Source organism: Nyctereutes procyonoides, unplaced genomic scaffold (assembly GCF_905146905.1).
Source record: "Nyctereutes procyonoides isolate TBG_1078 unplaced genomic scaffold, NYPRO_anot_genome, whole genome shotgun sequence".
NCBI classification, from domain to species: domain Eukaryota; kingdom Metazoa; phylum Chordata; class Mammalia; order Carnivora; family Canidae; genus Nyctereutes; species Nyctereutes procyonoides.
This window is the reverse complement of record NW_026575032.1, coordinates 1561075-1588633: the sequence shown is the minus strand read 5'-3', so window position 1 is coordinate 1588633 and position 27559 is coordinate 1561075. Positions and strand designations below refer to the sequence as shown.

Sequence of the window (27559 nt, the reverse complement as noted above, 5' to 3'; positions counted from 1 at the left end):
CAAAAGTCAAACAAACAAAATATATAGACATAGACCCACACATAAACATGTCCTTACTTTAAGACTTATTTTATATAATGTTTTGGTTATTCTTTCCTGTTTATATTTCTATTTGAACTTTAAAGTCAGCTTGTATAGTTTGTAAAATATTCTATTGGTATTTTTTATTGTGATTGTATTAATTTAAATAAAATTTACTTCTTTATAATGTTCTATCTTCCTTTTCAAGTACATGATATACTTTTCCATTTATTTATATCTTCATTTGTGCACTCACTATCATTATAAAGTAGTCCTTCTATTGTTCATATTAATTAGGATTAAGTTTGGTTTTATTTTTTTCTTCTTCCTCTTGAGATTTTCAAGTTTATATATCACTTTTTTGGCTCACCATATTGTCTTTGGACATTTTTGTGCTCTTAAAGACATGATTGGCCTTTTTTTAAATGTTTAAATGATGGCATTATGTATCTTCATCTCTTCATCTTTTCTTAAACATTTTTCTGGTGAGTTTCTTTATTTGCTATTTGTTTTTCCTTTTTTCCTTGGACTATCTTAATATAGATCTTGTATAGATTGCTTACTGATTATCACTCAGTTTTGAATGAATAAGTTCTTGAGCCAGCTGCTTCAGGAGGTTGGAGTGCCTTTGGAGAGTTCCACATCCCCTTTCTTGGCTAAGAATTTTCCTTTAGGCACAGGATTGTATATGTGAGTTCACTTTTTCTTTATGTTTCCTTATCAGAAAATAACACTACAGGACTAGTCAGATACTTCCTCTCAACCTCACTGAATACTTTAGCAAATATGGCTTTCCATGATGATTTCTCCTTTGCTCTTCTATTCTAAGCTTTTCTAGATTTTGTATTAAAAATTCAAGAGAAGTTTTCAGCCTTGGATGTCTGCTCTTGGCATTTCCTCACATCACCATTTGATCTTTTCATATAACCTTTCTAAAAAAGGGTATGGATGCCTCTGAGTTTCATCGAAGGAGTTTGTGTTTCTGTTTCTTATTCTACTTGTTGCTTTTGAATGATTTAGAAGTGGGGATATTCTCAAGTTTATTGTCAAATTCAGCTTCTTGTCTCTGAAATTGTTATACTTCTATAAACTTTGACAAATAAAATTTTAACTATCAAACTTCACATGTCAATCAAACTTTATACAAATGTCTTCATTATATTTAGATAAAATCTCTTTGTTATGAAATCCATGAGTGATAACAATTGGCTTAGTTGTTATGGATTTTTGTTTCATGCAGTGTTTTTATAATATTTGACTTACCTTAAAGAAATCCCTAATCTGCTAAATGGGGATTATTTTCTTCAAAGTTGTAACCTTTCTAATTCTAATGGTCCTGCCACAGCTCAGAACATTTTTGGAATATCTCTAAAGAATTTTATAATAAGTTTATAAAACACAAAAATGCTTTATTCTCATTACTAAACTCAGATAATTATTCACCTTATTAACCAGACTCCGTGCCATATGACTTTATATTTTCTTCAAAAATTACTTCAAAAGTAGAAAGATTCAAATGTGCCTCAAAGTATAACAGAGAAAAAGTTTCAAAAATACTTTGATCAATGACAGTCTTATTTATATTAACATTAATTATTTATAGTATGCTGAGATCATTTTTGTTATGTGTGTAAAGATTTTTTTTTATAGAATTAGGGATGATTTTTCTGAAGAACATAAGGACTTGGAGGGATAGCTTTGATTGAATTTTGCTTATGAACACCTACGTTAGTTCAGGTTAAAGGTTCATAGATATGCTAAGGTGACCTTAAGAAATGGGATTTTTTTTTTTTCTAAGACTCCACAGAAAGAAGGCTGTAGAGTCTTGGGTTCTATTCTCTGATCTCTCCTGTAGTAGCTCTGCTTTTTTAACCAACTTCTTCAGCCTGGGGATACCTTTGGCCCAGGTAGTATCAGACTGTCTCTGGCCCAAATGGTGGTCCTGGTCCAATCCATGAAGGCTACCATAGGTGGCTTGGTTTTACTGGAAAGCACAGGGCAGTTTTTCTCTAGAGGAAGCAATATGAGACATTCACATTAAGCTTCATTCACACTGAACTTGAGGGCACATTCAAGACTCCCACTATTATGAATGGTCCTTTGTTCTAAGGTTGTAAAGATACAGTCCTTGCCTTCAAGAATCTCTCCTCTGCAGTGGAAGGGTGGGGTTGAGTGGGAGGGAAGGAAAAAAAAGTAGATGAACCTTCACACTCTGGTGTGGCTATGTGGTATAGGTGAAACATAAATAAAATGGTATGGGAAACCCAGAAGAGGGGAATATTTGAAAACTGATCAAGTAGAAGAAGCAATTTTATTCTATTCTCTTTTTCTCTTAAGAACAGAATTTGGGAATGGGTGACGGGCACTGAGGGGGGCACTTGACGGGATGAGCACTGGGTGTTATTCTGTATGTTGGTAAATTGAACACCAATAAAAAATAAATTTATTATTTTTAAAAAAAAAGAACAGAATTTGGGCCAGTGGTTGGTTAGAAGGTACAACGAAGCAGATTTAGTGCAATACAAACGAATTGTTTTTTAACTGCTATAGTTGTCTAAAAATAGATTAAATCAGCTGTCTGGAAAGAGTAATAGGCTCTGAATCATAGATGTTTATTCAGAGGCTGTACAGTGGTGATGGGTCAGGGTGTCTCACAGTGAATGGTCTGAAAATATGAAAAACACATGACTTCCAGTGTCCCTTCCCTTTTTAAAATTCTACTCTACTTCTGAGTTCTTTGTTTAAATCAGTCTACCATATCATCATGCTTTAAAGAATGCTAATATTCAGATTATGGAACTACTGATGAGAGTCAAATTTGGCTTCTCTGGTATTAAATGAGAAAATGAATGTAACAGTACGTGAGAGAGTGCTTCACAATTGTTAGTTGAATTTGAATCAATGAAAAATAAGCAAGTGAGAAAAAAAGCTTTGGTGCCTTTTAGGCATGAAGGGCACACCCATATATCCAACCACCCACATTTCATTACTTCTCCCAGTCTTAATGGAGAGTTGAGAAAGGAAATCAGATTTGTTTGCAAGAGATAATGTTTAAGGTAACTACTATCTACGCTTTCCATACCCTAGACAGAGAAAATACATAGTCTACTACAAAAGTTGCAGTGTCTTCATTAAAGAGTGATTCACAGGATCATACCAAGAGATTTTGATAGTTCTTCGAGGTTTGTGAACTGTGGAAATTATTCAATAGACTTCTATTCCATTAGTTAGAAAGGATCAAGAGGGGAAAATGATGAATCTGTTATTGGTCAATTTAGTTTTTAGGTACTGGCTTCGATTAAGGAATCAGTTGAAAATCTAAAAAAAATATTTATAATGGTAATTTTACATGTCACGTGTGAGTTTTACAATTCTTGCCTATACAACCATCATTATTAAGATTAGTTAATTAAGATTTGCTTTACAGAACCATACATGATAATGAGAGCATAATAGTTATATTAATTGAACACCTATGCAATTTACCTATATATCTCTTTAACAATGTAGATTATAACATTTCCATTATACAGATTAAGTTGCCAAGGCTCCACAGCTTGTAAGTAATGGAGTCACAACTCAAATCCAGGCAGTTTGCTCTTGCAGACCACTTTTTTAACTGTTTATACAATATACTGGCTTGGGTTCATGAGACAAGCTACCTAGTAGAATGGAAATAGCTAACATTCACCCCTTCTCTGAACTGCCTGTAATTTTGGAATTCATATGAATTATCTTTCCAACATAAACTAAAGGATGGATTATTACCAGGTAGTGTCATGTGTGAAATCATTGAAAGTAATTTCAATCCAACATTAGGGGTCTTCTTGCCCTATAGAGAAGCTCAAACTTAGTACAGTGGTAGATATAAATATATTTAAGCTGTAAATATTAAGATGAAATTTCTTTAAAAAGTGAGAATTTTTATGGGATACATGGAAAACTTAAAACACCCAATTTTAAAGGGAAAAAATGTAAACCTGTAACCATAATTTTTCCCATAGGCTAAAGATGAAGGTATCTACCTATTTTCCCTTCAGAATTTAATCTGAGTGATGTTGTACGGTGTTTCTAGGGAACCTGTACTCTATTTGAATTTTTAAAATATTTTATTTTCCTATCATCTTCCTTTCTGGCAGTAAATATAACTTTTCATAGATTTTTTTTCCAAGCACAGTTTTAGATAATGTTAAATATTTTAGAGTATATTATACTAGAGCATGTGGGTAGCAATATGTTAGTCTTAAAATTTTATCTTTATAAATAATACTAGCAAGAACTAACCTCTTCTAAGCAGAAATTCTGCTTTTATGGGCATTTGATGATTTAATCTGTACAACCTCTGAGTTTTTATTACCCCCATTTTTTATATGGGAAAATGGAAGCTTAGAGAGTTAAGCACCTTAAGGTTCACTCAGCTAGGAAAGACCTATTCATATGCAGAGATTTTTTTCCTTTACTCTGAACTCATTCTGCCTCATTTTAATTTTTAAGCAGTTTCATTTTTTGTAGGGATAGATTTCCAAATAACACATTTATGAATGGTTCTCAACAAGACTCTTACAAGCTCTGAATTACTCTCAGTTTATGTATTAGGTAACATGTTTACAGTTTTATTTGTAAAAGTGAAAAATATTTGTCTATTTATTATAATGGAAGGGCTGTTGCTGCTGGAGATGGAATAATGCTCAGGCCCAGGCTGGTGAGGCCCATCAGTTTGCTAGGCAGCATCAAAAACCTACTCAGAAGAATGTTTTATATTTTAAATTTTCAAGCACAGGATGGCACCACAAATATCCTGTTAGATATCTCTGCCACTACCACCCTTACTTACTTATTACTTAGTTACTTATTTATTGAAAAGATTTTATTTATTGCTGAGAGACACAGAGAGAGGCAGAGACATAATCAGAGGGAGAAGCAGGCTCCCTGTGGGGAGCCCAATGCGGGATTAGGTCCTAGGACCCAAGGATCATGACCTGAGCCAAAGGCAGACGCTCAACCACTGAGTCACTCAGGTGCCCCTACCATCTTGATTTAATAAATGTTAATATTTATTTTGCCATATTCTTTTTGGATCTTTTTTGTAAGGATTTTTTGTTTCAACAAATGCCCCTACCCTATCACATTAGCCTTTATCTTTCCCTAGCTACCTTCACGATCTTGAAGTTCTAATGTGTTCCTTCCTTGTATGCTTCTATATATTTACTACTTATATAAGTATATTCATACCTTTATGTACTAGTTTTACGTGTTTTTAAAATATGCATAAATGAATATGAATAGTATACTACATATTCTACTTTTTCCATTTATCTTTATGCTTTTGAGAATTACCTATATTGATACATGTGTATCTTGTTTTTCATTCTCACTGCCATAGTATAATATTCCATTTTATGAATAAACTATTTTTGTTTATTCATTCTTCTACTGATGAATATTTCACTTATTTTCCTTCTTTGACTATGATAAATAATACTATAATGAGCATCTTAGTAGATATCTCCTTTGGCACATTTTTAAGTATTTTTTCTGGATGACATACCTGGGAGTAGTTATATCAGTTTACATTTCCAGCAATATGGTGCAAGAGTTTCTCACTGTTCTCAGAAGCACTTGGTATTAACAGGTTTTTAAAATTTTGCCTGCTAAAAGGTGACTGCTCTGTACATCTTCAAAAATGTTGGTATCATGGAAGACAAAGGCCAAAGAATTGTTCCAGATTAAAGGAGACTAAAGATAAGTAACATCGGAAAGCAAAATTGTTCCTCAGTTAGAAAAACGAGACCAAATATGGACTATGTATTTAACAGTTCTTGACCCCATGTTAATTTTTTTAAAGTTTGATCACTGTAGCATGGTTATATAAGAGAATATTCTCGTTCTTTGGAAACACAAGTATTTAGGGATAAAGGGACATGATGTCTGAAAATTACTTTCAAATGCCTTTGCAATATAACAATAATATAGACAGATAAAGCAATTACAGTAACTTTTTCACACTGGTGAATCTAGGTGAAGAGTATATGTAAATTCATTTTACTTTCAATTCATCTGTAGATTTGAAATTTTTTCAGAAGAAAAAACTCATAGGTGTACAAGTATTCATTATTGTAATTTACTCTTCTCTGATTACTAGTGAGATTGAACATCTTTTTATATGTTTGTCATTCAGATTTCCTTTTTTGGTGAATTTAAATTCCTTTTCCTAATTCTGCTTAGCTATATGTCTTTTCCTTATTGACTTCTCAAAATTCTATAATATTCTTCATCCCAATTCTTTGTTGGTATGTTTTGCAAACAACTTCTCTCACTCTTTGGTTTGTCTTTTAACTTTGGATAATGGGTTCATTAAGGAGTCTCAGTCCATGAATGTACAAAACGACTTTTTTTTCAATATTTTTCCACCAACTGCCTTACTTTGGATTGTTCTTTTCTATTGGGTGGAGGATCCCTTTATAAATCTTGTCAAGACTCCATAACTTTAAAAAGTCTCTTTTTTTGCAAATAGGCAGTTTTTTTTAAAACCATGAATCTCCAAATCAAATCTAAAGCTCTTCTCCTTACTCCTAGAACAAGCTAAACCTTTCCACGTCTTTAGTGGAGAAAGGTTGTGGTCTGCTTTGTAAGTACCTCCCCCTGCTAACTCATCAAGGTGCTAATCCTTCACTTATGTATGTGGAGGGGGAAGGAGAAAGAAGCCAAAGAGCTAGCATCTTTTCACTTGACTTAGCTGTGAGTGCAGCTTCTTCCTGTCACTACTGCTCTAACACTGATCAAGTTTTAATATCCTCACTGTGGCTAGGACTCATGTGCTGCTTCTGTAACTGGGTTGGGGGCATGTTTAAAGGGTTTGAAAAGACCATGTTGTCTGCTTCCCCTTTGCACAGTTCCTGAAGCAGAAATCTGGTTCTGATTTAAGGTTCACATCCATCATCCCAGCCCCATTTATTGAGTAGACTCTCCTTTCCCGCTGATGTGTATTACTGCCTTCCACCCAATATAGTGGAAATATATGTTTGCCAAATAATGGGAGTACAGGTTGACCCCATGGCTTGTCACTCTTAACTGAGTTCTTTTTTCTTCCTGACTTAATTGCCAGGAGCAGGTCAGCAAGTTTGCTGGAATCGACATTTAACTGGGAGCAGGATGGTAGGCCTTTTGTTTAGGCAACCCTAATCTTTATGAGGGATTACCCTGGCTTTCCTCTTTCCCTTAGCTTCTGGAGAATGGAGGTGCACCATCTCCTTTCCTCCCAGAAAGAGCGATAATAACCTCTCCACCCCAGAAGCTCATGATCCCTCCCAGGTCTTAGTCCTTTTCCTTATGTGGAGTAAGGAGAGAATTGGTGGTAAGTACTGGTCTAGTGAATCTCAGTAAGCCTCGGGGGGAGGTGGCTGGCTTCAACTGCTAGTGACACCTTAGTCTTAGGCCATAGAATGCTTAGCATCCTTTCTTATCAATTTTGGATTTACCAGCAATTTCAGGACAACCAGAAAAATCCCACTTGACATAAGGTTACATTTCATTGGTATTCTTTCCTGTATAAAAGTTTCAAAATGTCTCAGTATAGTCAGATGTATTCATCTTTTCCTTTAGCTTTTTCGAGAAATATTTCTCTGTTCCTTTCAAAATGTTGCTTTTCACATTTAGATCTTTGGTCTATTTGACTCTTTAAAAATTTGTTTTATTTGTGGTATAAGGTAGAGATCTGATTTTAACTTTCCCATAAGGATAGTTCTTGTCTCAGTAGTTGAATAGTTTTTTCTTTCCCATGATTAGTATTACTGCCTTTCAAGTTGCTTTAGCTGATATCCATTTTTTTTTGTATTTTCTTTCTACAGGAATCACCTTCACTGTTCTCTAAAGTTAATTAGAACCCTGACATGTCTACTCATCATAGTGAATTGTTCCAAGGATGTTTTATTAGAGTAGGAGCTATCTTTACTAATGCATTCCTAGCATTTAGTATAGTACCTGGCACAGAGTAGGCTCTCAACAAATACTAATGAGCAAGTCCAGGCCAAGATCCACTCAGCTGAGAGTCTTCCCTAAAGTCTAGATTCCACAGAATTCGATAGGTTTTATATTTTACTGTGATTGGTAAAATGGGCTTTTCCTTTCCAGTAGCATAGTCTTTCTCGATCTGTTATTCTTTGAGATAGACATTTTGAATATTCCTAGATTTGTCCCTTTTCTTGAGCTTGGCACCTAATGGGTCATTTCGCTTTATAATTTCTAATTCCTTAAAATTAAGGTATATTTTCTGTTCCTACTATATCTTCATTTTAGCTTAGGCTTTTCCCCCACCCCCTTCCTTTATTTTCTTAATGTGATATTTGGTATATGCACAAGAATGTGCATAATAATAAATTTTAATTCGATGTATACCTATGGAAACCACGACTTGCCTAAGAATGGTAACATTATCTGTCCATTGCCTCTACGTAGGTACTCCTCCCTGGCCCACCCCTTGCCTCCACCAAAGAGGTAATCACTAAGTTAGAAGTCTGGGTATCTCATCCTCTCGCTTTGGTTTTCTTTTCAAATATAGACTTATGATATATAAAAATATTCCTAACAATGCATTATGTAGATTCATTTGCTATTGAGCTTTATAAGAATAGTTTCATACTTTGTGACGTCTGCAAAATAAAATTTTCATTCAACATTTATGCTTCTAAGATTCATCCATACTGTTGTGTGTGGCTATGGCTCACTAATTTCATTTCATTATTTAATTTCATTAGTGGACACAATGACCTTACATTGTGTAACATACCATGGTTTCTCTATTCTCCTGTTGATATTTTTAGACTGTTTCCAGATTTGTATTTGCTACTTTGGACAAGATTACTATAAACACTGTTGTTTATGTCTCTTGGTCCACATGTGTAGTTTTTCCAGGCTCTGTATCAAGGAGTGGACTTTCTGGGTGAAAGGATATGCAAGTGTTCAACTTTAACAGATAATGCCAAATTGCTTTTCAAAGTGATCTGTTTATACTCATACCAGTAAAGTGTTAAACTCCTCATTGACTCATTCTTTCCACATTTGGCATTATGAGATTAATTTTTTCCCTTTTTAGATGTGAAATTGTGTCTCCTTTTAATTGTAATTTGTATTTCCCCAAGAAAAGAATTTGAGATTGTTTTATATGCCTACTGACCATTCATGTTTCCATTTCTGTGTAAAATGGCTGTTTGTCTTTGACCTTTTTTCTATTGGGTTGAGTTTTTCTTATTGAGTTAAAGTTCTTCTTATATCTTGGATCCAAACTTAATTCCTTATCAGTTGTAAGTATTGCCAATATTTTCTTCCAGTTAGTGGCTTGCTTTTTTACTTTCTTTATAGTAGCTCTGTAGAAAGAAATTTTCATGAAGTTTTAATAGTAATAAAGCTGAATTTATGAATCTTTTCTATTGTAATTGGAATTTTTTTATCTTGTTTGAAAAATATCCAGCTCTACACTGAATTTATAAATACATTCTCCTGTGCTTTCTCTTAAAGGATTTAGAAGTTTTATCTTTCACATTTAAGATGCATGTGGAATTAATTTTTGTGTATATGTTATGAAGTAAAGCTCCAATTTTATTTTTCCTTGTGGATAAACAATTATCCTGTAAGAGCATTTATTTAGAGTGAAATATATTCACAATACATATTGATATGAGAAGAAGGCATATAACAGAATATATGGTATTTTGAAAGCATAAAATATGCATATAGTAATTAGTATATATATAAAATTAAAGAGACACACACCAAAATAACTATCCAAAATGATTATCTTTGGATAGTCGGACAATTGATGATCTTTATTTTTTCTTTTCTGTATTTTCCACCTTTTCTCTGATGAGCGTATATTCATGGTTTTTTAGCAGTGAAAAATAAGGTAGTATTTATAGATGATGATATAGTGTCAGCACATCTTAAAGAGAAATCATTAGTTGAAAGAGAAACCATTAATTAAAATCCTCCAACTTAATTTTTTTATAGTTTCCTTCCATTCTAAACCAGGAGAATGTTTGTAGATTATGTAGTACGTCTCAATAGAAGGTAAAAAATGGTTAAGTTCTGAAATCTGGGTGAATCTTCTGTAAATAGTTATATAAAAGTTCTCTCTCTCGAGCTGTGTTTACTTTACAGGTATGTGAGACTCTTTGGAGAATAGGACCCAGGTTACTTATGTGTATCATTGGTGATATAATTATTTCTTTTTGATCAACAGCAGATAATGAAAAGACTTATAAAACGATATGTTCTGAAAGCACAAGTAGACAAAGAAAATGATGAAGTTAATGAAGGTAAGCATCTCCAACTTGAGAAACATCCTTTTGCAACTAACTTAATGATCTCAGGATACTTTAAAAATCCAATCGAAGATTGATAGGAGAATCTTAGGTTACATTTCTAAACCTCTTTTAAAAGAAAAAGTTATTAAAAATGTCAGTTAGAAACAGTTTATCTCTGATAAGAATGTCCTGATTCTTAGAATGTAAAACCTGCCATTTTTCTGGGAGCCTTTAAATTACATAAAAAGTATTCAGCAGTTTTAATTCCGTTGCAGTGAGTTCACGTGAGTGCTAACATTTTTCCAATCTTAACATTTTCCAATAGGATACTTGGGTGGTTGGTTCAAATAGAACTCATATTTCTTCAGAAAAATCTTTACTTTTTTTGTACAGAAAGAAATCTGTAACCCATTTTTCTCATCTGGTGTTTCTCTTTTGCCTTTCACTTTTCTCCTTGGCTCCTTATGTAAAGGTGCCTATTTTTCCAGGCATATCCTAGGCAGGGCATCTGTCTGTACTATAAAAATGTTTCACCAAAGGCTAGGCCGAAAAACAGGCCCAGAGTTGGAAAGAAATCAACCTGGGAAAAATAAGTTGCCTTAAAAGTGGAAACTAGCTTCCAACAGTAATGAGATGCCACTAGATCTATCTATGCTGATAAAGAGTAGAAAGGGCTAAACTAAATAAAACTGGTGATGGGCATCAAAGCCATTACCTGATGAATGCAAGGAATCTCTTAAAAATCTGGGTCAGACCACTGATCTGTGTTTGTAGAAAAGAAGTCAATGAACATCTGATTGAGGACCAGCAAAAATCCAATCATGATGCCCTAGAAACTGTCTCAGGGAGACAGGATGGAAAGGGGTTGTAGTTTAGAAAGCAGAAATCTGATTATTTGTACAATAACCTCTCTGATGGGTGCCAATGGGGAGAAGAAAAAAAAGTGATAATGGGGGAATTGGATGGCTGACAGCAACAAACGCAAAGGAGCATCTTACATGTCCTTGTACCCAAGAGGAAAATGAGTTAATGAGAATTTGGAGCATTGAACAAAGCTCTCACTAAACTATCATACAATTTAGCATTCTTATTTAATAAATAAAAAAACTGAAGTCCAAGAGATTGAATAGTTTGTGCTTCCTGTATTGGCATATACACCATGTAACACTTAATAGTCTCCTCATAAGTCAAAAACAAAAGAGGAGGATGTGGCAGTAGGAAGGTGAAAGGAGATCTAGTGAGTTTGTAGTCCAGATGTGTTACTGAGTGGTGTGAGAATCTATTTCCTTCAGCAATGACTGACCTTGTGATTTCAAATTAGATCATATTGCCAGATGGGAAAGGAAGAAGCATTTTTTTTTGCATAAAAAAAGGAATCTGCAAATGCTTTATATGTATTCTTGTGGAATAATTAGAATTCCTATATATATATATATAACATATAAATTGTTATATATTTATAAATATATATAAAACATAGAAATTATACTCTAAAACACCATAAAGGTGCCAGGGAATAATATGGAAGGTATGTTTTACATGTGATTCTTTTTTTTTCTTTTAAATTTTTTTTAAAATTTATTTATTTATGATAGTCACAGAGAGAAAGAGAGAGAGAGAGAGGCAGAGAGAGAAGCAGGCTCCATGAACCGCGAGCCCGATATGGGATTTGATCCCGGGTCTCCAGGATCGCTCCTTGGGCCAAAGGCAGGCGCCAAACCGCTGCGCCACCCAGGGATCCCTTACATGTGATTCTTTAAAAAAAAAAAAAAAAAAAAAAAGCTGTAGAAATACCAGTAGTTTGAAGAATCATTTCTTAGATTCAAGATAAATCTCTGCCCAAAGTTTACCTTTTAATGTCAATGGCTTATCTACATTACAATCATTTGCAAGAGAATCATGTTGTTGTTGTTTTTTTAACATTTCGTTTATTAATTTGAGAGAGAAAATCAGTGAGAGACAGAGACAGAGGAGCAGGGGGAGAGGCCAAAGGAGAGGGAGAAGCAGACTCCCTGCTGAGTAGGGAGCCCAATGTGGGACTTGATCCCAGGAGCCCAGGATCATGACTTGAGCCAAAGACAGGTGCTTAACTGACCGAGCCACCCAGGCACCCCGAGAATTCAGTTTTTAATAGCAAACTACACACATTCAAAACACTTCCAAGCTGAATTATGGGAAGAATTGATTTTTAATAGCCAAAAGTCTCCTATGGAGATTCTTATGTGTAAACACATTGCCGGTGGTATCACATCTAAATTTAATTTCACATTGTTTGTTACTTCCTAATACTTAGGTTTTGTGTATCCCACAAAATGTTCCTTGGCCCCAAGTTCACTACCATTCCCTTCCTTAATAATCACTCCTTCTTCTTTTTCTTCCCTTCTCTTACCTCAAACCTGACTTAAAATTTACTCGTTCCATGTGAGTATTTGCCTATTAAACAGATTGAATCATCTTTAGTAAAGTTTCATTTTGCTAGGAGTTTCTTCCATCCTAGCAAAGGGAGATGAGCCATCTAGGTTTCAACCCTATGTCTGGGGAACCAAAGGGGAACTCCCTATAGACGGGATGGCGATACCCTGGCTGTAGATCAGTTCGCCAAGAAATTGCCCTATGTTAAGAGGTGACTGAGCCCCAGAATAATACTTTAGCTGAGTTTTACTGTTGAAAACATGGCTGGACTATTTTTATAGCTTTTGTCAAAGGTCAGCATATTTATAAAGACTAATACTTCTTAAATATCTTGAAGGAAAAAGTTTGAAAAAAACTACCTTGGACTTTATGAAGCAAATGTGTTCGTATTATATGAATTTGTGTGAATTTCACTCTTTGTTCTTTTCTAAATCCAAAGAGCAAATTACCAATGATATTTTTTAAATACAAATACTGTAGGTGAATTGAAAGAAATCAAGCAAGATATCTCCAGCCTTCGTTATGAACTTTTGGAAGACAAGAGCCAAGCAACTGAGGAATTAGCTGTTCTGATTCATAAACTCAGTGAGAAACTGAATCCTAGCATGCCAAGATGTGAATGATTCAGTAACCTGGAATAATGGCTTTGACTATAGCACAAATGTGGGCAATAATATTTCTAAGTATAAAATACTTGAAATGGTGTAAATTTTTAGTATTAACTACCTTTATCATGTGAATCTTTAAAACTTAGGTCTTAATGATTTTACTGTTTTATCACATGAAAATTGTCTTCATTTTAATTGTCTTCCTTGACATTATAAACAATGACATGCCAATGTATTTAAAGACCCAGTACTATTACATTACTGACATTTTTGTCCACTTTAGAATAAACTCTATGTCTTTGTACTTACCTGTTTGCCTCCAAGAGACTGTAAGCTTCTGGGAGACAGGGACCATGTCTTATTCATCTTTGTGTCTCCAGCATCTAGTACAGTGCCTGGTACATAGTAGGTGCTCAATAAATGTTGAAACCAACTGAACGGAACTGCCAACAAAATACAAATAAAAATAAAAAGGCCATCACTATGTAGCATTCCTTCCCTTGTCCAAGTGCTGAAGAGATTTTTTTTTTAAATAGAAACTAAAGAAATTTTATAACCGGCTATGACTTGGTAAGATTTTCTTAGAATTTTTGGCATCACTCATAAATCCTAGGACCTTTGAGCTCTGAATAACAATGAAATAGGTATACTTACAGTGCATATCTAAGTTTCATGGAATTGTTCAAAACAACACATTAAAGATTTTTCTAAAGTATATACATTTTGCTGTCTTACATTTTCATTACATGTCAGTAATGTGAATTTATTTGGTGGAGTGGTAAGTTCTTTTAAAGTTAGGGGCTATGCAGGGTTGCTGTTTTGTTATAACCTTCTAATTTCTGCCTCTGGTGCTTTAATGCTAAGTAAGATATCAACAGCTGACTTCTATCTTGCCCATTAGCTTCATTCTGAGTTTTAGAGGGTATGTGTATGGGAAGAACCAGGAAAGAGCAATGGCTGGCTACCTGGAAACACATATCCAAGCATCACCAGGTATGTTTCATTTCCCTTTGAGGCATCTCTTGCTATCATTGCTTACAATGATTGTCATCCTTTTTCTTATGAAAGCATTTCAATTACACTTTCTATACAAAATAAATGGTGATGAATCTGTAATTGATTTACTTTATAACTAAGCTGAATGTTGGTAATATCCATACCACCTCATGACTTTAATAAGAAAGGGGATACAGGCCAGGAACTTCCCTCCTCTCTTCTCAGACCATAAAACAAAGTATTTTTTAAAAAAACCAGCTAGGTTTAATCTCTCGTAGAGTTCTACTTATCATCCAGATTCACTTCACTCTGTTTTTGTCAAGTCTTACAGGAATACAATTTATGATCATGGCTCAAGGATAGTTTTATGGGTTCTAAAAACCAATTAAATACATGATACTTTAAAAATTATTAATACCATATAGGAAGGCTTCCTAGACGTGAAAACAAAAATTAACATTAAATGGTACTACATAAAGCTCTTTAAAGATAATTTCTTATTTTCTACTTTTGAAGAGTTAAAACAGTTAAGGTAAGAAAACAGTTAAGGAAATAACTTTATATGCTTTTGCTACCATTGTAGAATATTTCATTAACTTTTGTGCTATGCTAATGGTATTTTGTCTTAAACATTTTTCAGACTTTATGTATTTTATATTATACCTCAGAACTGAATAAAATATTGATTTTTTATTGTTACATGTTACTATAGTTTATATTGAAACAGTTAAGATGTAGAGTTTCCATAATAGACAATACTTTGAGTCTTCTCATGTTGTCTGTGATTCCAAGAGCAAAATATTTTACCTACAGCTATAGACCAGCATATTTAGTAATATTCCTAACTGGGATTGGAAACATGTTGAATGAAAAAGTGTCAGATACCTCCAAGGACATCCAGTCTAGGATCCTTTGAGTATTGAATGAAAATAAGCTCATGGCATCTATACCCTGTGAGGAAAAAATATATATATTATATACATATAATATATATATTAGTCTATGCCTCCTACAACTATAGGGATATTAACATAGGTTGTTTTTCCTTTATTTACTATGCTTACATAAAACTGGTATGTTTCTGTTACTTCATTTTTTTTTCCTTCATAGTTTCTAGGTGGTAGCCAAGAAGGAAGATGTGATGCCAAGGTGTGGTGGATACTGTTGATACTGTTGATGTCCTGCCCAGATCATTTTTAATGGGCCAGTGTATAGGCATCTCCCATATTCTGTGAGGGTTGGCTCCTTAGCAGTTCCCAAGTATCCCCTTCCCCAGGGAATTGCTCTCAAGCGAAAGGAAGCAGCCTTGCCCTGGATGTTATGCTTCCCCTTCTTCATGCCAATGACCAACTGACTGGGGTGGAAACAAAAAGGCTGGGCCCTTGTTTCAAGGTAGGGCCAACTTTTTGGTGTAGTTCATGTTCTAGAGCTCCAGGAAGGGTTAGGCCCAGCCAGACTCCATTTGAGACCAAATCTGTGTGTTTAGCTTTTTTCTCTGTCTTACCCTGTTTCCCTTTCTCCCTTTCTGCTGAGAATATACCTTCAATAAATCACCACAACCAAATCTTGTTAGGCTTTGTCCCCAGTGAGCCCATTCTAAGACATGGGTATTACTGTGGCCATATAGGGACAAAGTAAGGGTTACTCTAGGTGATTACTGTAAAAATAATGTTTCTTTGAGGTTAATGATAGCTCTGGGCCAGCAAGTTCTTGTCCCACCCACTGTTCTAAAGGATACATTGGGCTTGGTGGGGCACCTGGGAGAAGGGAACGTTTTAACAGGACCAAAAACAATTTGTTTAGCAAAAGACTAGGTATTATTTATGATTAATTAGAAAAGTATCAAAGTCCTATATCTCTTTTCAATTTCTCTGCTGTTCTTAGTTTTTTCCTCAGTTACAGATGAAGGAAAGGAGGCAACTCTTGAATTGCTTCTTAAGCTTACTGTTTAAAAATTTTGACACTTTGTGTTTCTGTATTAAATTTATTGAAGACCCTTGACTTAATGGACTTCACAATATGTTGAGAAGCTTATATTCATAGACTTGAAATAAAAGAGGGAAAACACAATAGTATCCAATGTTTTCAGAGTTCTTTGCACTGTAAAAATTTGAAAATGACGTATGTTTTGTGATTATTAAAAGCAAATTTAGTACAACTTAGGATAAGTCTTTAACCCTATCATGTCCAATATGTTTCAATTTCAAATGTGTTAAGCCAACTGAAGGAAGCTTTTGTAAATAGGAAATAAGTGTCTTAGAAACGACATCTAAAGAGAACTGGAGCCGCATTGCTTGTTTAATAATGTGCCCTGGGACAAATCTCATTTTATACCTTGTTCAGTCAAACAGGGTTATGCTACAAGCAGGTTCTTAGTCTTTGGGTGTCACAGAGCTGCTTCAGGGGTTGATCTCATCATCCAAAGCAGTAATGATATCTCTCCCCATGTTTCATTTTTTAAATCAATCTAATAGAGTTATTTATTACTTTCAAAATTTTTTAAAAAAGATTTCATTTATTCATAAGAGACACAGAGAGGCAGAGACTTAAGCAGAAGGAGAGGCAGGCTTCTCATGGGGAGCCTGATGTGGGACTTCATCCCAGGACCCCAGGGATCATGATCAGAACTGGAGACCCTCAACCACTCAGCCACCCAGGTGCCCTATTGCTTTTTTATAAAATGAGAGTTTCCAAATTGGTCCATGTTAGTGGAGACCAATGTATGTACTCATGAGTCACTCAGTCAACCACCGCTAGCTGTGTCATGGTTTTAACTTTAATGCAGTTTTAAATTGTTTTGTATTCTTAGTCATAAGTTGCTTAATTTATACTCATAATGATTGCTTTAAGACCACAACATAAGGTTTATAAGTTACTGAAGTGTATGATACTTCTGTAAATTTGTCTCAAGGCATTATTTATCACATCTGAGATATAGTCTTTTTTTGTTGTTTTTATTTTGGATTTTTTTAATGTAACCCACCAAGATATCTCTAGTATCCTAAAATATCTTTAAAAAGAGAAATTATAGTGGCAATTTTGTCTAACTTGGCTTTTCATTTTTGTGAATAAAAACTGCCCACCCTGTTGATTATATAAGAAGTATTTAAAGTTAGTACTCTGAAACCTTTGCCATTTAGAAACAAAACACAGTACTTAAAAAAAAATCACTTGCCCTTTCTAGATGCAAAAGGAAAGAATTCCAAACATCATATTATGCAAGCTTTTTGTCTATTTTTGATTCTATATCATAGCCTCATTTCAATGTTTTAAAATAAATTTGATCTTTAAAATGAATTCTTTTCTTTTACACAATTAGCTTAAAGTAAAATAAACAGTGGGCATCACTTGTTAAATGGAAAATAAGCATTGCCAGTATATGTTTTTATTACAAATATTGTAAAGATTGCATGAAGATGAATTTTATAATGCCTCCTTAAATAATTATAGCAACCTAACATAAAATGCCTTTTATTTAAAGTTACATTTCTACACATTTTCTTTCTGTACAGAATTACAAAATTGCACAATAAAAAATGAAATAATTATTAAGAGTCCTACTAGAAAGATTATATACTACTATGAAAGTGGTTTGTGGATCCAAAAATGAGAAAATTGGATTAATGGTTTCTAAGATTTTGCCAGACCTAGAATACTTATTGAATTTCCCAGAGTAATTTTTAAAAAGATAATTCCTACCCACTTCATTACATTTTCAATATTTTTATTTGTTTGTAATAATGCAAAAACATAGCAATAATAGTATCAGTATCATTTTCCTTAAGTTGTTAACATGCATTGCCAGGACTTGAAAAGGGAAGTAAAAAAATAGTGGGAAGATTTGGTACTTACTATTCTGGATAACCCTTTATCAGAACCTTGCAATTATAGAGATAGAAGAACGCCCACTTCGGAAACCACGCAGAGTGAAACAAGGATTCTGAGAATCTTTTGGTTTTTAACTTTATTTTATAACAATTTTATTTTTAAATTGCAAAATTTTATTAAAAATAATGCAAAAATCTTATGGAAAACACAAAACAAGAGAATGTTTATAATCTTTTAATCTATAACCAACTAAAAATATTTGGATTCATTTCATAACAAGTTCTTTACTATAATTGTAATCATTGTATATACACTATTTTATATTCTCCTTTTATTATTATCCTGAACACTTCCCACATTGCTATACAGCCTTCATTATTTTCACTTTCAGTAGCTGTGTAGTAGTCTATAACGTGGATGCACCATTCCCATTTTATTGGATAGGTAGGTCCTTATTTTTAATGGATCCTCAATTATGCTTTGTTACTTTTATATTTTTGTAGGCTAAATATCCATAATTGGAGTTATGCATTAAAAATGTGATCAAATATTTATAGGTTTGGATACATATTGCTACATTGCTTTTGAAAGGGTTTTATTACCAGTTAAAAGCATCACAGTTGATGAGCGCATACTCTCTCTCCAACATAGAGTGTTAAATCTTTTTCTAAATCTGAAAGGCAAAATAAAAAAGGTATCTTGCTTTAATTGTATTGATTGCAAATGAAGGTAATAGATTTCTATAAGTTTGTTCAGTTTTGTAAGTTTGTTTAGTAGCCACTTTGTGAAATGTCTGTTCATATTTTCAACTGTTTACTTATTGGAATCTTATGTTTTTATGAGTTTGTATGAACTGTTTATAAAGGTGTTAAGTTTGTACATATCTCAAATTTTTGTTTACATGTAAATTTTTGTCACATATTGAAATGTTTCATCTATATTTAATATTTTTTTCTTTGTGGTTTCTTCTATTCCTCTTAACATCAGACAGTTCCTTTCTGTTATGGGCTGAATTGTGTCCCACTTAAATTCATGTGTTGAAGTCCTATTCCCCAGTACCTCAGAATGCAACTATATTTGGAGATGGTACCTCTAAAAGAGGTAATTAAGTTAAAATCAGTTCATTAGGGTGGGCCTTAATCCAATTTGACTGGTTTCCTGATCAGAAGAGATTAGGATAGGACACAGACTTACAAAGAGGAAAGACCTTGTGAAGATACAAGGAAAAGATGACCATCTATAAGCTAAGGTGAGATGCCTCAGAAGATTGGTTTGGTTTCCTGTTGATACTTTGATGTTATACTCCTAGCCTGTGAGGAGACCTGTCAGAAAATAAAATTCTGTTGTTTAACGTCATCCAGTTTGTGGTACTTTGTTATTGGGCCCTAGCTAACTAATATGTCTTCCAATTCCCTAAATTCTATTAAATTCTATACAACTCTATGTTCTCATATCTCTTCTATGGCTTTATTTTTCAATTTACTTCTGAAATTTATCTGTATTTTTGTTGAGTCTAAATTGATGTGTATTTTTCCCAAATTGCTACACAGTTACTTTATCTCCAGGCACTGTTGTCTGTTTTCAATGTGGAGTTATTTTAGCCTCAGAAAAAAGAATTGTCTGGAACATTCTGGTACCAAGTAAAAACCTTCCCAGATCCCTTGCAGGAAATAATTTTTCTACCTAAAAAGCACCTCTTCTCAGGGTTTCAATTCTTGTTCCACAATCACTTCTGAACTCTCCCCTAGTAGACCTAAGAAATCAGGAAAGAGGCTGTATCTTACTCATCCATCTATAGTATTTTTGTAGGCAGAGCACCGTGTGAATTAAGGAAGGGCTGACGAAAGAATAAGGGAATGTCAGCTCTAAGTCTATAGGCCAATGATAGTCTGCAGATCCCTGAGGCCTTTTCAGGGGGTCTGTGATTTTGAAATTATTTTCATTACTCTAAGACATTATCTGCCTTTTCCACAGTGTTGACATTTGCACTGATGGTACAAAAACAATGGTGGTTAATGGTGCTGTTATTTAAACGTGAATCAAAGCAGTGGCTTCAAACTGTAGTAATAGTCATGTGTTTTTCATGCCACATATTGTCAGGAAACAAAATTCTATATAAGAATGCCTTTTGTGGGGATCCCTGGGTGGCTCAGTGATTTAGTGCCTGCCTTTGGCCGAGGGCACGATCCTGGGGTCCTGGGATCGAGTCTTGCATCGGGCTCCCGGCATGGAGCCTGCTTCTCCCTCTGCCTGTGTCTCTGCCTCTCTCTCTCTCTCCCTCTATCATGAATGAATGAATGAATGAATGAATGAATGAATGAATGAATAAATAAATCTTAAAAAAAATAGAATGCCTTTTGTGTTGGGGCACCTGGCTCAGTCAGTTAAGTGTCTGCCTTCCCCTCGGATCATGATCCCAGGATCCTAGGATCAAGCTCCAGTTGGGCTCCCTGCTCAGTAGAATGTCTGTTTCCCCCTGCCACTCTGCCTACTTGTGCTGTCTGTCTCTGTCAAATGAATAAATAAAATCCTTTTTAAAAATGCCTTTTGTGAAGCAATAAAATTTGTTAATTTTAAGTCTCTTGAATACATTTCGTTTTAAATATTTGTGTGATAAAATGGGAAGTAAACGTAAAGCATTTTTACTCAATATAGAAGGGTATTGTCTCAAGGAAAAGCATTTGTGTGATTACTTGAATTGCTAGCTGCTTTTTAAAAGCACAAATGACAGAAATTATGATTATTCAGAGTTGGATATTTGGTGTACACTTTCTTGTGAATCCAAGCAGGGAACCTATTATTTCAAGGAAAACAATTGACATTTGTTGTCGGTGCTTACAATTTTAAGCACAAATTAGAATATTGCAAAATTTGTATGTCTTAGGTTGATAGCTTTCCGATACTTCAAAACTTTTCCAATGAAATCCATGGTGACATTAACATAGGATTTCTTGGATGTTGTATAATGAAGACACATTCCAGTTTGCAATTAGCTTTTCAGAAACTACTGCTTGTTGATTTTGGACCAGATTTTCTTCATGTACTTAAAAAAAAACAAAAACAAATACCAACAGATTGAATGCAGTATTAGATCTGGGACTTGCCTGTCTACTATTCAGGTGGACAGTAAATAGATTTGCAAATAACACCAGTCGTTTTACCTCTTTTTTCAGTCGAAAACAGTTATTTTCACTAAATATTTATGTAACAGGTTTTTAAAATATATTTAACAATTTCAGTTCTAATTTCTAATATGGTAAATATCATCAGATAACTCCTAAACAAAAGGTCTTTGGGGGTCCTCCAGAATGGTTTGTAAGAGTTATGTGAAGGGGTCGTAAGGCCAAAAGTTTGTAGAACCTAATTGTTTGAAGGACCCTTTCCAGGGACCGTAAAATAGAATCCACACAGGCTTCATTCACATCAGGAGTCTACACGGAGAGCTTAGAGGTGCCGCCCTAGATGGCGGTGGGGGTGGAGCCAATAGTGCGTCTCCAGTCTCCCGGGAAACCACCTTTCTCCGGTCTCCTGGATCGTTCCGCCGTTCCTCTCTGCCTCTGATTGGACGCAAGTTAAGTCAGTGGGCGGTCCTTCGGGAGAGGGGCGGGGCCCGCCTCGCGGGAACGTATTGACGTCACGCCGACGCCACGGCCCTGACGCCACGCCCTCGCATCCCCTAGTGAGGCTGCTGAGGTTGCTTTTTCGGGGGCTCGCGAGCGTCCGCTACCCCCTCCTCAGAGGCCTGGGGCTGGCAGCCTCTGTCACGGCTCCGGTGCCGGCTCGGCGCTGCGCAGCGCGTCGGTGCCACCGTCATGGATCTAAATTTAAATCGAGCGGATTATTTACAGGTAAACCTGAGGGGATAAGGCGGGAGCCGCGGGGGGCGATTCTGCCCTTGCGCCGAGTACGGTCGGGGCCGCCCGGAGCGGGCGTGGCGGCCTAGGTGCTGCGGGGCGGGGGGCTGCGCTCGCGAGTCCCGGTCACCGGCAGCTCCTGCTCGTTCCTGAGGGTCCGCAGGGACGTGGAAAGGAGCGGCCCACGCCCCCGCGTCGCCGGCGCCTGCCAGCCTCGGAAGATGCCTAGAATGCATGACGTGATCCCGATGCCCCTCCGGGGGGCCCGTCGCCTCGCGTCTGCGGCTCCCTGTGGGCCCCGACGTCCCGGAGCTCCATCTCTACCCAGCCCCTTCTCCGGAGCGCCAGAGCTCGACCTCAACCAGCCAGGTCGTAAACGCGGCAACCGTCGATTGTGCCCGCAGTTTTGTTCTAAGAGCTTAACATGCTTTAATCTTCATAAACATTTCTCTTAGGAGGTGATGATACGACCTGGGGATCCAGGGACCCGGATAAAGCAACTGGCTTTACAGCAAAATCAAAGGATGGAGTTCCTATCTGAAACAAAGTCTCTGACGCCGGAGCTGGTGCTCTCGGTTACACCATCCTGCCTCTCCTTATTTCAGCTCTGCATATTCTGTACCTCTTTTCCTTCTCTTTTTTCCAGTAATCCTGTTTTGGCTAATTGTACAAAAGTTTGCCCGTCAGTTTGCCTGGAAGTTATGCTTCGTTACTTTCCACCTTAATCTCTTCCATGTTGAACTGGTCACCACTTTTTGCTACTGCTTTTGTCTCCTAAATATCTCTTGACTCTGTCCCATTGTTTCCATCTCCATCTCCAGTTCAGGTTCTCATCTTCTCTTTCTCCAAGAATTGAAATAGCTTCTTTTTTTTTTAAATAAAGATTTTATTTATTTATTCATGAGAGACACACACACAGAGAGAGAGAGAGGCACAGACACAAGCAGAGGGAGAAGCAGGCTCCATGCATTGAACCCGACAGGGGACTGGATCCCAGGTCTCCAGGATCATACCCTGGGCTGAAGGCCGCGCTAAACCGCTTTGCTACCCGGGCTGCCCTGAAATAGCCTCTTGATTGGGCTCCTAGCCTTCAGCTTCACCTCCCTCCAAGCCATCCTTAACATCACTTATTAGAGTGATGTTTCACAAATGCAAGTCAAAAGAGATACTTTAAACTTTAATACTACCCCTTAGAATAATGAATAAAATTGTAGTTCTACACTCCCTAAATCCTTTCATGATTTATTGTTTTTTCCAAGTTCTCTCACGTTGGCCCCATCATCCTTCCCACCTCCTATCGTAATGGTGCACCGCCAGTGATAGTTCGTTGCTGAACATGCCATGCTGTTTTCACCTTCCATAACTTTTGTGAAATAATTTGATCATCAGATTGGATGGTATTGCCATCAGCATGTTTGATATTTTAGCAAAAATCTTCTGTGTTGGATTATTAATAATTGTCATCTACTTCCAAAGATTTTTTAAATCGCTTTGCAAAAACAACTATATGAAGTGTTTTTTTTTAAGATTTTATTTATTTATTCATGATAAACGTAGAGAGAGAGAGAGAGAGAGAGAGAGAGAGGCAGAGACACAGGCAGAGGGAGAAGCAGGCTCCATGCCAGGAGCAGGCTCCCCTCCAGGATCGCATCCCCGGCCAAAGGCAGGCGCCAAACCACTGAGCCACCCAGGGATCCCTATATGAAGTTTTTTTTATGAAGTCTTCTAGAAATACTTGTTTGCTAAGTATTTTGCCACTAGTGTTACATTATTTTTGGCTTGACAACTTTTAGCTTGAATTTTACTATTTTGAGTGTCCTGTATTTTGACTTTTTGTGGCATATTGCATTAGAAAATAACTTCATCACTGATCATAATTATATCACTAATTGCAGTAAAAAATAAGACTATGATCAGCATCTGCTGGTCCTTTTAATCTCTGATGTAATAATTTCAAGTTAGAATAACAGAAAACATTCACTAGGTGACTGGTGTGTTTCCTTAGGTGGGAGTGACCTCTCAGAAGACTATGAAGCTACTTCCTGCCTCAAGGCATAAAGCTACACAAAAGGTACTGTAGAGGTACTGATTTCTCCCCATCTCTGTAGCTCTGATAGAGGAGAGGTTTATATTTCCTTATTGATAAGTTTCTCTTAAAAATACTAATGTTAAAATATAAATAAATTTATTTTAATTTGAACAGAGGTTAGAATACCAAAGGACATTTACAGACAGAAATTTACTTGGATGTTATAATGTTTATGTACAACCTGCAATAGATAAGCAAACTTGTTGAAAAATATGTTCAATTTTCCTGTTAATAATTTACTCAGTATTTGTGTGTACCAGATTGTGTATATGAAAAAAGGAACATAAAGCATAATAGGATATAGAGAAAATACTTTTTAAGCTTTATTGTATTAATAAGTTATTGGGGTGCTTGGGTGGCTCAGTCAGTTAAGTGTCCAGCTCTTGGTTTTGGCACAGGTTTGATCTCAGAGTCCTGAGATTGGGCCTGCTGATGGGCTCTGTGTTCATTTCATGGTCTGCTTGTCCCTCTGCCTCTATAATACCCACCCCCCACCACCACTCTACCTCATAAATAAAAATAAAATCTTTAAATAAAAGTGATTAAGTACTTTGATTTTGAACTTTATATTTAACTAATAATATTTTTATAGAAATATTGATCCTATGATTTCTATAAGCCAATTAAAATTTCTTAGTAGACTAGTAGGATATTTTAATAGCTGCAAAATAAATACAATATCCTGATATAATAACATTTTGTTAAGATAAATCATCATATCTCTGATTGTCATTTATTGTATTTGGTCTACTAGATCAGAATTTCTCAATTTTTTTGGTCTTGGGACCCTTTTACACTCTTAAATTATTGAGGATCCCAAACAACTTTTGTTTATTTGGTTTATATCTATCAATATTATTATATTAAGATTCAAACTGAGAAATGTCTAAAATATTTATTATTTTATCCTTTAAAACAACAGACCCATTACATTTACATAAATAACATTTTAATGAAAAATAACTGTTTTCAAAAATGAAAAGAGAATTGTGTTACACTTTTGTAAATCTCTAATCTGGCATAGGCAAAGACACCTGGCTTCTCATGTCTGTTTCCTACAGTCTATTGTGATAGAAGTATACAAAGAAAATCCAGCTCACACAGACATGCAGTTGAAAATAGGAGTTATTTAAATAGCTTTCCCAGATAATTACAGCTCTTCATATATATGACACAGATGCTTGACAACTAGTAGTTTCTTTCTTTTTTTTTTTTTTTGACAACTCGTAGTTTCTTTTTTTTTTTTTTTAATTTATTTATGATAGTCACACAGAGAGAGAGAGAGAGAGAGAGAGGCAGAGACATAGGCAGAGGGAGAAGCAGGCCCCACGCACTGGGAGCCCGAAGTGGGACTCGATCCTGGGTCTCCAGGATCACGCCCCGGGCCAAAGGCAGGCGCCAAACCGCTGCGCCACCCAGGGATCCCGACAACTAGTAGTTTCTTAAACATTAGCTGCAATGTGGGATATGAAACCCCATTGATTAGCTTTTCATGGTACATTAAAAACCATGTGTACTTTGTTTTGTCTTTGTTTTTGTTTTTTGGGTTTTTTTGTTTGTTTATAGATTTTATTTATTCATGAGAGACACACAGAGAGAGGCAGAGACATAGGTAGAGGGAGAAGCAGTCTCCCCACTCCTCACTGGGAGCTCCATTTGGGACCAGATGCAAAGACCCCTGGATCATAACCTGAGCCAAAGGCAGATGCTCAACCACTGAGTAACCCAGGTGCCCCAAATCCATTTGTACTTTGAATGGATCTTTTACTCATGCATAGTTTTATAGTATCTTGAAATGGTCTTTTGAGATTATTGGTTCATTCAGTTATGCAGATCTCCTAAATGTTGAGTGTTCAAATGTTGATTGTTCCAGGTATTATTATAGAATATCAAACAGATCACATTTGTTGATATCACTACTGATTTCATCAGAAAAGTTATTAAATGTGGAGTAGCTGTCAAGGTCACAGTAGGAGTAGATACAAGTCTTCCAAAGTACTTATTTTCACCTGAAAGCTCAAATTTTATCATTGGGAGCAAATACTGTCAATTATTTTCCTTTAAAATGAAAGCTCAGTTCTTTCAGTTTTTTGAGTTTTTTATTTTAATGTCTACAAATACCTAAATGTTAATTGCAATTTGTTATTAACTGTTGATAGTTGCCAGTTGTTCTTTCATTTCTAAAATAGTGTTTCTTGGGGTGCCTAGGTGGTGCAGTCGGTTAAGTGTCTGACTTGGTTTCAACTCAGATCTGATATCAGGGTTTTGAGATCCAGCCCATGTCCAACTCAGTGCTCAGGGTGGAGTCAGCTTGAGTTTCTCTCCTTTTGCTGGTCCCCTCCTGCTCATTCTCTCTCTGTCCCTAAAATTAAATAAATCTTAAAAAAAAATTGTTTCTTGAAAAATGAGTAGTTCAGCTTGAAATAAAACAGTTAGATAAGTGCTTTTTGGTATGCAGCAAGTGTTTTATACATCTTTCTTTTCTTTTCTTTCTTTCTTTCTTTCTTTTTTCCTTTTCTTTCTTTCTTTCTTTCTTTCTTTCTTTCTTTCTTTCTTTCTTTCTTTCTTATCCATCCATTTTAAAGGGGGGGCTGCAGAAAGAGTCTTAAGGAGACTCCACATTGAGTACTAGCCCAATGTGTGGCTAGATCTCAGGACCCTGAGATCATGATCTGAGCCTAAATCAAGAGTCTGGTGGACATTCAACCAACTGCACCACCCAGACACCCCAATTTTATACAGATTTTCTATTTTCTCACACTAAATACTAAAAAGACATGACTCAGGGGCCAAAATTTAACAAGAATAATACTTTTTATTGCTTCATCAAGAACATTCTTACATGAAGTTGGATTTTTTTTTCCTTACTCTCAAGTGGTGATAAAGATTACAGTGACCACTGGTATGGTTTGTTGTCATTGTTTTGGTTCTTGCCAGACACTACCAATTTTATCCACCATTGCTTTTGTACCATCTTGTAAATATCAACCTAGAGAAAAAGGAAAACAAAGACTTACTTAGAGAAATAGTTTTCACTTGCCAGATACCCTATAAAGTTCTTGTTGATCCCAGAAGTCAAGGAATCACACTTTGGGAAACCCTGTAATACATAATTGTTTTTACAAATTATTAGAGTAGTGTAGTGTTAAAAAAAACTCAAAACCTTAGCTATTCTTATGTATTTTTTCATCTGAATAGAAATCTGCCAATACCAAAATTCTTTTTTAAAAATATTTTATTTATTTATTCATGAGAGAGAGAGAGAGAGAGAGAGTCAGAGACACAGGCAGAGGGAGAAGCAGGCTCCATGCAGGGAGCCCGATGTGGGACTTGATCCCGGGACACCAGCATCACGCCCTGGGCTGAAGGCAGGTGCTTAAACCGCTGAGCCACCCAGGCTGCCCTAATACCAAAATTCTATAACTGAAAGCATGTGCATAATTATTTGTAAAT

At 35.7% G+C, this 27559-nt stretch overlaps 2 protein-coding genes across 4 annotated transcripts in view; both read left to right on the top strand.

The window, feature by feature from the left end:
- The window catches only part of TRPC3 (transient receptor potential cation channel subfamily C member 3), a 64707-nt gene extending 50595 nt beyond the window's left edge, over positions 1-14112 (top strand). For both annotated transcript variants that reach the window (XM_055317023.1, XM_055317022.1), the window contains 2 exons: positions 10256-10331; positions 13212-14112. In XM_055317023.1, coding sequence (XP_055172998.1) covers positions 10256-10331; positions 13212-13354 — 219 coding nt within the window. In that variant the 3' untranslated portion in view covers positions 13355-14112. The remainder of the gene's footprint in view (positions 1-10255; positions 10332-13211) is intronic.
- Positions 14113-21830: 7718 nt separating this feature from the next.
- The window catches only part of BBS7 (Bardet-Biedl syndrome 7), a 36995-nt gene continuing 31266 nt past the window's right edge, over positions 21831-27559 (top strand). Inside the window, exons 1-2 of one of the 2 annotated variants that reach the window (XM_055316958.1) lie at positions 21831-22011; positions 24023-24088. In XM_055316958.1, the coding sequence (XP_055172933.1) occupies positions 21976-22011; positions 24023-24088 (102 nt within the window). In that variant the 5' untranslated portion in view covers positions 21831-21975. The remainder of the gene's footprint in view (positions 22012-24022; positions 24089-27559) is intronic. The other variant, XM_055316959.1, reaches the window with a different exon arrangement.